Source organism: Sphaerodactylus townsendi, linkage group LG02 (assembly GCF_021028975.2).
Source record: "Sphaerodactylus townsendi isolate TG3544 linkage group LG02, MPM_Stown_v2.3, whole genome shotgun sequence".
NCBI classification, from domain to species: Eukaryota; Metazoa; Chordata; class Lepidosauria; order Squamata; family Sphaerodactylidae; genus Sphaerodactylus; species Sphaerodactylus townsendi.
In genome coordinates, this window is record NC_059426.1 from 79589230 (window position 1) to 79601671 (window position 12442).

The 12442-nt window shown below is 42.3% G+C and overlaps 1 protein-coding gene across 1 annotated transcript in view; it reads left to right on the forward strand.

Annotated features, from left to right (window-relative positions):
• Positions 1–12442, forward strand: part of LOC125425935 (mucin-5B-like) — a 77115-nt gene that overhangs the window by 13824 nt on the left and 50849 nt on the right. Inside the window, exons 8-19 of the mRNA XM_048483748.1 lie at positions 168–293; positions 638–755; positions 1010–1148; positions 1447–1557; positions 2805–2874; positions 4133–4270; positions 4371–4535; positions 6035–6129; positions 7804–7930; positions 8291–8546; positions 8900–8952; positions 9453–9553. Of these exons, the coding sequence (XP_048339705.1) occupies positions 168–293; positions 638–755; positions 1010–1148; positions 1447–1557; positions 2805–2874; positions 4133–4270; positions 4371–4535; positions 6035–6129; positions 7804–7930; positions 8291–8546; positions 8900–8952; positions 9453–9553 (1499 nt within the window). The remainder of the gene's footprint in view (positions 1–167; positions 294–637; positions 756–1009; positions 1149–1446; positions 1558–2804; positions 2875–4132; positions 4271–4370; positions 4536–6034; positions 6130–7803; positions 7931–8290; positions 8547–8899; positions 8953–9452; positions 9554–12442) is intronic.

The following is a 12442-nucleotide window of genomic DNA, read 5'->3' on the forward strand; positions in this document are numbered from 1 at the left end:
GGCAGATACCATTTCAGAGTTGCATCTACTGGATTATTCTGTCCAAAAGATGATAGATAACAGCACCATTCTACTAACATTAATGTATTATCAGGTTTTTATTTTCTTAGAAAGATTATATAGTATATACTAAAGAACAAAATTTGAATCCATATCCATCCTTCCAGCAAAGACATGCCCTTTCAACATGCAGTATCAAGAATGTGGATCCCCCTGTGCTGACACTTGCACCAACTCTGAAAGATCTCAGGTCTGTGAAGACCACTGTTTGGATGGTTGCTTCTGTCCTGAAGGTAAGTTTCCATCTTCATTCTATCCACAAAGAACCATTCTGATTCTTTAAAAGATTGCAGTGGCTGAAATGATTCACATGCTCTTGTGAAGTGTCATTGATTTTAACAGAACATCATATTTTTATGGCTTTCACTATGTAGACAAGCAGAGCTCCTTAAATTCAAACACTGCACTTCAAAGATTAATTAAACTATTAGTGCGCTTGACTTATGGGGAAGAAGAGCATATTTTACATCTGCTGCAAATTTTGCCCGAGGATTGATTCATGTAGCATTCTATCATTTCTCATTTCTTCAGCTGTGTTAAATATCCCTTCTACTTTACATATCATTTATGCCTTTAGGAACAGTATATGATGACATCAACAACTCTGGCTGTATCTCCATTCAGGAGTGCTCCTGCATTTACAATGGCAAAGTCTATGCTGCAGGAACAACTTATTCAGACCACTGCCGGTCCTGGTAATTTACATCCTTGTTTGAATGAACTTGCATTTAGTACAGTCTAAAATCTAGCTTTTATTCATCATTTCAACATTAAAATATTGTAAAATGCTTCCTTAATAAGCACTCATTCTTATGCTTTTAAAATGTTTCTTTCTGCATAAGATACAAAGGATAGAATAGTGGAAACCAATCCAAGCTAATGCCGGTGGGATCACCTTTTCTATAAGCAGATGGATCTTCACTTATACCTCCTTTCTACTTTCTTTCAGTTATTGCAGTGGAGGCCAGTGGAGCTGCACGGAGATGCCATGCCCAGGAATTTGCTCAGTAGAAGGTGGATCACACATCTCCACTTATGATGAAAAGCGTTATGACGTGCATGGAGACTGCACTTATGTTCTCTCTAAGGCAAGTAACCAGGATTTAATCTTAATAGAAAGTAGTAAAATATTTGTTTTCTCCATACTAAGCTTCTCTTACTGGAATTATAAAATCACAGCAATTGTTCTACAAGTAAATCCTTTATCTTCGATATCACATCACAGAATTTTATTCCTGATTCTAAGTTTAAATGACTCTCAGCCTCATTACTTTGGCAAAATTGTGGCCTTTATTAAAATGAATCAGTGTGTATAAATTTGTACAGAAGCAAGAAATACTTTGGGAGGGGGGGGATAACACATACTAATTATGCTTCTTCTGCCAGGTCTGTGATGAAGACACATTTAGTATTCTGGGTGAACTCCGAAAGTGTGGCCTAACAGACACTGAAACATGTTTAAAGATGGTGGCCCTCAGCATCAATGGAGGCCTAACTGTAAGTATCCCAAATGTGCTTGGTTGTGTTGTTTTATGCTTTGATTTGTTGCTTCAATGGTATTAGTATATGTTTGACATACAAGTTTTAAAAATGTGTAATTAAGACATTTTCACTGCTAACGTTTTTTTAAAATACTGTGTTGGGCTCAGTAGGGCTGCCAACCTCTTTAAAGCCCTAAGAGGTCTGGGGCCCATCTACAGGACTGCCTCTCCCAGTATGTCCATCAAAGATTGTTACATTCATCAGATGAAAATCTGCTGGTGATCCCTGGCCCAAGAGAGGTCTGGCTAGTTTCAATCAGGGCCAGGGCCTTTTCAGTCATGCCTCCTACCTGGCAGAACGTTCTGTCTGAGGAGACCAGGGCTCTGTGGGATCTACTACAATTCCTCAGGGCTTATAAAACAGAAATATGGTTGAGGCAGCAACAGTGTTCCGTCAGAATGCCCCCTCCCCTTTCCCTTTTTCCCTTGTCCTTTCCTATTACTTTCCTTTTCTTTCCCTTCCTTTTTTTGTCTCCCTTCCTTTCCCTTATTCCCCTCATGATTGGTTGCTTAACTCCCATCATCTGGGTTAACTAATGTAAGTTTTGAGGGAGAAAAGCAATTTTAGATCTCCAGCAAATAAGAGACAACTGCTAAATTTTAAACTTTAAAATTGTATTTATATTTTGTATTTATTTTTACTAGTGTATATTGTGAAGGTTGGAAACTGCCCTGAGCCCAGAAGGAGAATGGTAGTATACAAACCCTCCTCCTCACCACAAATCCCATGTGCATTTTTGTCCATAAAGATCCACCATCTCTCCACATCAGTTTTCAGTGTTCACAGGGGGATTCTGGGGGAAGACAGGGAAGATCTACCTCTATAAACTATATTGCATTCACAATTGAGAGGATTTGATCCATAAAGAAAGCATACTGGCAGTATTTCTAATCTTGCATGATCAACCTGTTAAGAAAATTCAGTATATTTGAGAAAAAGAATAATTTCAGCAAAAGATACCAAATAAGAGAATGAAGTCAGCATAAGTCTTAAATGGTTGGAAGAATGAGTCAACAAAACAGTTCTTCGCAAGAAGAAACAAGGACAAAACAGCTTAGATTTTAAATCATAACAGCAAATATTTTCGAAGGGATTTTTGAGAACTGAAGTGAGGATATCAACTTTCTACTTTGACCAGTGTATGACTTCATTATGTGATTTGTTGTTGTACTAATTATCACACCTTTGCTCTTTTTCACTAGACCATTGTGGTGAAACCTGGTGGTGCTGTATTTGTCAACTGGATCTACACTCAGCTGCCTATCTCAGCAGGTATGTTTTCAGAAACGTCTGACTTGCAGTACAGCCTTAAACATTTCAAAGAAGAGTCTAGCATAAATAATGCTCTCCTCAGAGGTGTAGCTACCAGGGGACTGGGGGTGCATGTTGCACCAGGCACGCACCTAGGAGGGGGTGTAAAAAATTCAGGTTCGTTTGAGGGTTTTTTGTAATTTTTGTGGGTTCTTTTCAGTTTTTGGCCTGCAGGGGACACAGTTTTTAGGCTAGCACAGAGGTCTGCAACCTGCGGCTCTCCAGATGTTCATGGACTACAATTTCCATCAGCCCCTGCCAGCATGGCCAATTGGCCATTCTGACAGGGGCTGATGGGATTTGTAGTCCATGAACATCTGGAGAGTTGCAGGTTGCAGACCCTTGGGCTAGCAGCACCAAAATTTCAGTGATTTTTTGGGGAGATGCTCCTAGTGATATCACCCAAGTTGGTTTAGGTAGTCCAAATTTATGGACTCCCAAAGGGTAAGAAAAAAAGAGTCTAGTACAGAATTATTCACTATACATTACAGTCAATTCACTGCCAATTCACATGAGCAAAATAGCATACATATGGATACTCTTGTAATATCTGGTATATCACTGTGAATCATTAGTACTGGAGATACATATTGGTTAATACAGCAAAGTTACACAATCCTAGAAGTGTTATGTTGCATGCAATCAATAAACTCCAAAGAAGTATATTGTAAAAAGGTAAAACTTACATTTATTGAGGTGGGTTGAATTCAATATTGCTGTTGCAGTCAAAAAGAAAGAGAAAAACCTAATCTAAAGAATATTGTTCTCTGTTACAAGTGGTTGGCTACTCTGGCATCATGAGCGTGCAAGTAAAATTGGATGGCTTGTACAAGGCAGACCTGTAGATTCAGCTGGATCTTTGCAGTGCCATGAAAAGAGAGTATGAAAGACAAAGAGAGGCACTTCATTCACCGAGAAGATAACACATATGCACATCTAGAACAATGTACCTCCTCCACATCCCAAAGTCCTGGCATGCTGTTACTTTACTCCAATGAGTCAGGGATTGGACCCATACTGGAAGTAATTAAACAACTATTCTAGAATGTATCAAACTCTGAACACATCCATTCAGCTTACACACATCTATTCAACAAACATTCTTAACACACCTGTATAGCTAACTAGTGTTTGCAGAGATTTTATTATTCCTATCCTGATGAATTAATAATGGTTGTAGCCATGCATAGAATGGTTCCACTTTATTTTTTATCCACAGCTAACGTAACCATCTTCAGACCTTCATCTTTCTTTATCACTGTACAAACAAACTTTGGCCTTCAGATGGAGATCCAGCTCACACCCTTCTTGCAACTCTTTGTTCGTTTGGATCCCTCTTTTAAAGGGAAAACCTGTGGTAAGAAGTATTTTAAAAATAGAAATGGTGACATGTCTGAGTCTAGAATGCCATTAGCTGTTTCTTGAGCAATTCAGACTGGTGTGTTTTGTTTCCAAAGGCCTCTGTGGAAACTTTGATAGCCGTCAGATAGATGACTTCAGAGCCATAAGTGGTGTGGTGGAAGGAACAGCCCCTGCATTTGCTAACACCTGGAAAACTCAGGCTGCATGCCCCAACATCAAACAGAATTTTGAAGATCCTTGCTCCCTTAGCACTGAGAATGGTAGGAATATTTTAAAAATTATGACACTGTAATCCTAGAATCTGTCTCTCTAGCATGCAGAAATATTTGATGTTTTTAAAAATAGAAGAACTAACTGAAAACAATATTGATAGGAATGAAAAAAATAGGAAACTATAATAAATAAACTCTTCAAATAAAGATCCTATGGCTACAAATCTAAAATCCATACTTAAATCCAACAGAATATATGAATTTAAACATGACTTATTCTATTGTGAATTGTTGGTAGTAAGTTTTGCAATTAATTTAAAAATTGTCAACTCTGTGTAAAACTGTGACTGTGTATATGCATAGCATGTATACATCCAAGACCTTAATTCAGTGTTTCCCAACATTTTCAATATCACGGTACCCTTGACCTCACTCTTCATGTCTCATGGTACCCCTGCCATCCCCCCCTTCCCTTCCCAGTGCCCCTGCCTGCCACCGCCACCACCTTCCCCTCCCAGTGCCCCTGCCTGCCACCACCCCCACCTTCCCCTCCCAGGCCGCTGCTTGCCACCCCCATCCCCACCCCCTTCTCCTCCCAGGGTGAAGGGAAGCACTGTGGGGCAGGAAGTGGCTGCTGAACTTGTGGCAGGTCCTGCCCCCTGGGCCAGCTCCATGTCCTTGCTGGCACCGGTGGAAGACACCGCAAAAGTGAGGGGGGTTGGTAGCATTGCCATGGTACCCCTGGGACATGCTCACGCCACCCCAGGGTACCACGGAATACTGGTTGGGAATCACTGCGATTCTTTTCTGTATCCATGACCTTGGCAGCTTTAGCAAACATTGGGCTGAGTCAGACAAGCATTGTTGTAATAGCAGTGAGGTGGCTCTTTACTCATATGACCTGATAGATATCTTTCCTTCTTTCCCCTTCCCACAGTAGCCCCATGTATGTCCACAAAACCCTTATACTGAGAATCAAATAAATCAAGAAGCAAACCATACCAACGCACACCGGGGGCTGCAGAGTGAAGGGAGAATTGGGTGAAATTGCCCTCCTTTAATGTATTGTCAAAGGCTGTGCCACAGAGAGAAACACATCTTACCGTGTCATGTCTCTGAAGATGCCATAGAGGCAGATGAAATGTTAGGAGCAAAAACTACCAGACTACAACCACACAACCTGGAAAACCCGCAACACACTTCCCTTCTTTACTTTTAGTACAAACACAGTAAGATTGACCAAAGGCAAAAGGAAAATAATTTCACTGACTTTCACTTTGTTACTAGTGCCTCCTATGCTACAATGCATTTTGCTTATGGCCCCTGAGCCTCAGCCAAAGAATGTGATGAACACATGATCATGGGTGGAGGGGTCACTAGGGGGAGGTAAGGAAGATCCACATGTATCCTTTTACTTTCATAAATCTGAATCTTACGCATAATATCTCAGATGTGATAGAAGACGTAAGCTTTGCAAAAGAAGCTATTTATTCCTGAAGCAATGCTCAAAGTGAGATTTCCTCTCTCTCCCTTTCCTCTCTCTGTAGAAAAATATGCCCATCATTGGTGTGGATTGCTGACTGACTCTGCAGGACCTTTTGCCAAATGCCATGATTCAGTGAAGCCAGATTCTTATCACAAGGTATTTTGGTAACTATTACTTCTTCTTTAGAAATAAGATAGGCTGGACCTTTAAAAAAAATCAATGAGGAAAGACATTCTTAGGAATATTTAACCAAATTTGCTGAGAGGCTGCCTTCCATTTTGGGACAATGGAGTTCATACCATGTCTTGTGTCAGGGATGAGGAAAGCTGAGCCAGGAATGACTACATGATGGTCTGAAGACTGGGATAAGAGCCTGACCAATAACATAGAAGACAAAATAAAGTTCTAAGGACTAGTTCCGCCATATAGGTTTGTTATTTGATGACTGAAGAGTCACATAGTGGCTTGAATGAGTGAATGAGCCATTACAGATCATGGAAAGATCTTTCATGTCACTCCATATCACCAACGATTTTCAGTGGCGCCAGTTCATACATTCATCTGTATGTCATCTGTTAATAAGAAATCAAGTCAAATATATGCACAGTGGACTGGCCCTATGACTTCCCAAGTGCTGGGTGAAGGAACAAGCAGAGGCATAGCTCCAAGGGGACCGGGGGGGTGCACGACACACCAGGCGCATGCACTGTGCGGGTGTGGCAAGGGCGTTCCAGGGGCATGGTGTGGGCGTTCTGGAGCGAGACAGGGGGGTTCCAGGGAGGACGCACCAGTGCACTGGGCACTTTCTTCCCTTGCTATGCCTCTGGGAACAAGACACACATTACAAAGGCATGTTGTGGAGTTTTGTGCCTCCCAGGCATGCATGCCTGTTTGGATGGGAGTTTGTATGGGAGCACTGCACATGGGAACAAAATGCTTAAGCCCCATTCCTGAGCCATTGCTCCAGTGAGAAACAGCCTCAGCAAGCCATTGTGTTCTTATATGTTCAGTTGGTTATGTATATACGTTTCCTCCACAGGACAAATAGTTGCTTTTTCAGTCCTTTCAAATTGAGAAAATGGTACAGAAGTGGAACTCTTAAGCACCCTCTTCCTGTGCATTGCAGTCCCAACCCAACTCAGATCCCTGTGAACATGGGAGGAACAGAATTCCAGAACATGTCTTTGTACCATGTGTCTCAGCCCCCTGAATATCTGAACCTTTGCTTATAAACCTGAATATAAATCTATTTTTCTGCTACTGCATGTAGCGTACCTGATATTTATTGTAGTTACTTGAAAGGAAGACACCCCTGAATGTAAAACAACCTCCTTAGGAACTGTTATGTGCAAAAAAAAAGATATTTCTGTAATTAACTGTAAGTTGTATAGAAAACATAAAGTGACCTCCTACTGTTTTTTTTTAAATCTTGTCTTCCATTTGGATAAAATCAGGAATTCATTTTGCTTTCCATCTTAACGTTTCTAAGATTTCCCTGCCTTTAAACATCAGGTGGGACGCACAATGACTTGTCAGTAGGCAAAACATAAAATCAAATATGGACCAACAACAGTTATATCACCAGAATGGTTTGAAGACCCATGAGGCAATTCTGCACTGGACAATAAGCACATGGACCTGGCCCTTTGAACTAACTGGATGGGATGTTGCTTGGGATCCACATGTACTATCTGATTAGTGAATAGCACAGACTGAAAGTGAAATCCCAGTTTGTGAAGAAATTGCAACATGATAGGAAAAGTTTAAAAGGAAATGGTTTTAAATATGTACCTGGAAACTTTTTAATAAGGGTACTTTGCCTTTTCCTAGAACTGCATGTTTGATACCTGCAACTGTGAGAGAAGTGAGGACTGCATGTGTGCTGCTCTCTCTGCTTATGTCAGAGCCTGTGCTGCCAAAGGAATTGAACTCCCTGGATGGAGAACCACTGTCTGTTGTAAGTGATCTCAGCAACCATTCCAGAAATCAAAGAACTCTCCTGCCGATAAAGTCTACCCGTTTCTAAACCCCCTCTTACAAGAATGAGAAAATTAAAATGTTGTAATATATTTTGCTTAATTAATTTCATATTTATATTCCCTATGGGTTGGATCCCAAGATTTTGTTTTGTTTAATGGAGTCTTGAGCTGGAGCAAGGAACCTTTCATCCGGCATAGGAGGCATTCTGCCAATGGAAGGCTACGTGCCTCATGGAAGACTCTGCTATTATCAGAATGGAATCTTTGGAGCCGACCCATTATTTTTTCCTAATTAACAAACCACTAATTCCATTTTATTTCCATTTTCCTCCTTCAAGCCAAATATATGACTTCATGCCCCAAATCACTGAATTACAGCTATACCATCAGTTCATGTCAACCCACCTGTAGGTCCCTGAGTGAACCTGATGTTACCTGCAGCATCAAATTTGTCCCAGTTGATGGATGTACATGTATAAGTGGAACCTATATGGATGAATATGGAAAATGTGTGCCTGCCAGTAGTTGTCCCTGCTATTACAGAGGAACGGCTTTACTTTCTGGTGAAGTTCTCCACGATGCTGGTGTTGTCTGGTATGAAGAATCAAATTTTTCAGTCTACATTTTATTGTCACAATAGATATCTTTTGAATGACATTGTTATTTCTATTTAATTCACATGACTGCCTTTTCCATTTTCCTTTACTGTAGAAACTCAAATGCCTAAATAAACAGAGTAACAGGAATTACCCCAGTATCAATGGCAAGGATGGTTTTATTTCCAAACTCCAGTTATTCTAAACTTAAATCGTATTTTTACTGGAGTTGTGCTGAGTTTTCAAGTTGTAACTGATTATACAGTTGCAACTTATAGGTTCACAATTCTGAAGCTGATAAAATTCTGAAGCTGATAAAAGCTCATATAATTGTCTTTTTTATTTATTTAGCACTTGTTCTCAAGGGAAGCTGAACTGCATTGGAGACGGGGGCTTGAAACCAGGTAAGGGGAGGGGGAGCCTGTTTACTGTCCAGCTGTTTTGTTTTGGGGTGGTTTTTTTGTTTGAGCAAGGTCAGTTGTGGGTACAACAAAACAAGTTTGAAGCACACAAGAATGTCAGTAGAACCTGTGGAGTTTTTTGTAATGCTAATCCAGCTATAATCTTGTGCTCAGTTACTTGTAAGCCACTGAGCAGAGTGGAACTTAATTTGAGTAAAGATGCATATGATTTCACTGAAAATTGTTGCTTGTTTTTTTAGAAAACAATCTGGGGGGTCGATAACTCTTCTCACACAAGTAGCAAAATTATTGTATTGACAGTACTAGGCCGCACATATAAGAAAAGCTGTACATTGGCACAGACTTCATAGCACCTTGTTAAGAGTGGTTCCAGAAATTACATTCCAGCTCAAACCATGCCTCCTCATTCTCATGCTCTCTGACATTCTCTGGCATTCATCTATACCATTCTCTCTCCCACCCGCTCTCTGTCTCTATGCTAGTGTGCACTGCTCCCATGGTCTATTTCGACTGCAAAAATGCCACTACAGGGAGCACTGGAGCTGAATGTCAGAAGAGCTGTCAGACTCTAGATATGCAGTGTGTAAGTATACACCAGCGAGTGCAACACGATTACTATATTGTCAATCATCACTGCCATTAACTCATTAAGAAAGCCAATGTTTCTGAATCTCGGCCACTTCCCATCTGCAATATAATTGTAATACTGCCCTACGTTACAGACAAGATTTTTGTGTGAAATCAGCACTGTAAAAACCACGTAAATGCTAACTGATGATATGCTGTGTTCTGAACAAACTACAGAGCACAACTGTTAATTGCCTGTTCTGCAACTGGCATTTAACTGCATTTGTCCTCTTTTAGAAATGGCAAGTACATTTCCTTTAGTACCTGATAAGATAGCAGAAATAAAGGAAACCTCTGATATTAGAATAGACTGTCCAAGTGAACTCACTTATGCAGTGACTGAAAAACATTACCTGTTATTTCTGTTGGCTGGAGCATGTTATATGTGCTTAAGTGACTCAAGTGATTTGAGTCACTTAAGTTGTTTCTTTTTTCAATCAGCCTCTGCCCTGTCCCTTGCCCCTGACTTAGCAAACTACCTCAAAATTGAGGGGTAGGGTCTTCAAAAACAGAATTTTCAAAGGAAAAGTAAAAAAATCCTATTAGATGTACCCAAGGTCTTAAATGTGCCTAAGGTAGCTCTTTGGAACTTTCCTCTAATTTGCCTAACAATACTTTGACAACATAAATAGTTAACAGCAATTCTAATCAGGACCCTACTTAGGTAGCTGAGAGCAATCCTAATTAGGATCCTAAGCAGAATCCTACTAAAGTTTGTTTGATGGAGAGTTCTTAGGATTGCCATATAACAATCAGATGTTTGCTGCCACCTAATAGATGGCTGCATTCTTTTATATTACACATGTTAGGTGCATCATAATATGCTTTTTTGTTTGTTTTGCAATCTAGAGGCGAATGCCAAATCCCCTGGCCCAGATTGCATTCACCCAAGAGTTCTTAAAGAGCTCAAGCATGAAATTGCTGATCTTCTCACTTTAATATGCAACTTATCCCTGAAATCAGGCTCCATCCCTGAAGACTGGAAGATGGCCAATGTCACACCAATCTTTAAGAAAGGATCTAGGGGGGACCCGGGAAATTACAGGCCAGTCAGTTTGACATCTGTTCCTGGCAAATTAGTAGAATCTATCATCTATATATATAAAAAGCTAACTGTGTATGTGTTGATGACAGGGTACCTCAATAACTACTGGGCCAATTCCTCTGAAACTTCCCATACACACTCCTCAGCCAAGCGAGTGTGTTCAAAGCATCTTCGGAAACTCTGACACTCCTCCTGTGCCAGGAAAACCTCCTCTACAGTCCCAGCAACACTTCTTCTGCAGCCTCTCCCAACGCTCTACCCAGCTGCCGCTGCAGCGTTCTACATGCAACCCTCGCTGCCGCACAATCACCCGTCGCTGAAATCAACCAGCCCTTACAACGCCCTCCATCTGCACATATCCCGCTGTGTGCGCGGCCCAAACGCGCAAAAACCACCCTCGCTGCCGCCCAAGCACCGGTCTCTGCTACCAGCCAGCCAGCCCGTCCACACCCCTCCTCCAGATGCACATTCCCCCCAGCGCAAACGGCCACACAAGCCTCATTTTAACGCAGCCGCTCCTCCTTAACTCAGGCAATCCCCCTCCCCTCCTCCAGCTTCGCATTCCCCCCAGCGAAAACGGCCACAAACGGCCACACAAGCCTCATTTTAACGCAGCCGCTCCTCCTTAACTCAGGCAATCCCCCTCCCCTCCTCCAGCTTCGCATTCCCCCCAGCGAAAACGGCCACACAAGCCTCATTTTAACGCAGCCGCTCCTCCTTAACTCAGGCAATCCCCCTCCCCCACACTCTTTTTCCCGCGTCTTCCAAACCCGCGCAGACTCACATTCTTCAAGGACTCCGCTCCCGTCCCCAGCAACCAACTTTCCCTCTCTCAGCCACCTCGCTGCCTCATTTCCTCACTTCAGCTCCCACAGCGCGGTGCCTCTGAGGGCTGCAGCTCGCCATTCACGGCTCCTTCACGCCGCCAAAGCAACCCATACTGCCCCACCACCACACGTTTCCATTTCACACGTGGGCTTTCTCCACACAGGTATTCTCCACTTTTCTGTGTCCACCTCCTCCATACACAGTTCACTCTGCCCTCCCACACATTCAAACATCACATACACAATTCTCCACAGCTGTCTGCCTTCACTTCTTTCTTGCACGTTACCTTCAATCTCAATCTCATCCATTACTCCCACACACAACAAATACTCTCACACACGTTCCCCCCCATCCTCACACATTTCACTCTGCCCTGTCCCACACTCATCCACCTTTTCCTCTCACACTTCAGTCTGCCCTCCCTCACATTCAAACATCACTGCCTCACACATATTCTCCATATCTCTCTGCCTTCACTAAATTATTTCCTGCACTTAACCTTCAATTGCTGTCTCACCCATTACTACCACACAAGACAAACATGCACACATTTCCACCTCCTCACACACTTCACTCTGCCCTCCATCACATTCCACCAGTCACACACTTCTCCCTCCCCCCTCCCCCACACTCATTTTCCTGCATCCTCCAAACCCACACCGACTCACACTCTCACAAGGACTCTGCTCCTGCCCCCAGCGTAACTTTCCCTCTCTCACCCACCTTGCGCCCCTTCAGCTCCCGCAGCACAACTGTCTGCCTTCACTTCTTTCTTGCACGTTACCTTCAATCTCAATCTCATCCATTACTCCCACACACAACAAATACTCTCACACACATTCCCCCCATCCTCACACATTTCACTCTGCCCTGTCCCACACTCATCCACCTTTTCCTCTCACACTTCAGTCTGCCCTCCCTCACATTCAAACATCACTGCCTCACACATATTCTCCATATCTCTCTGCCTTC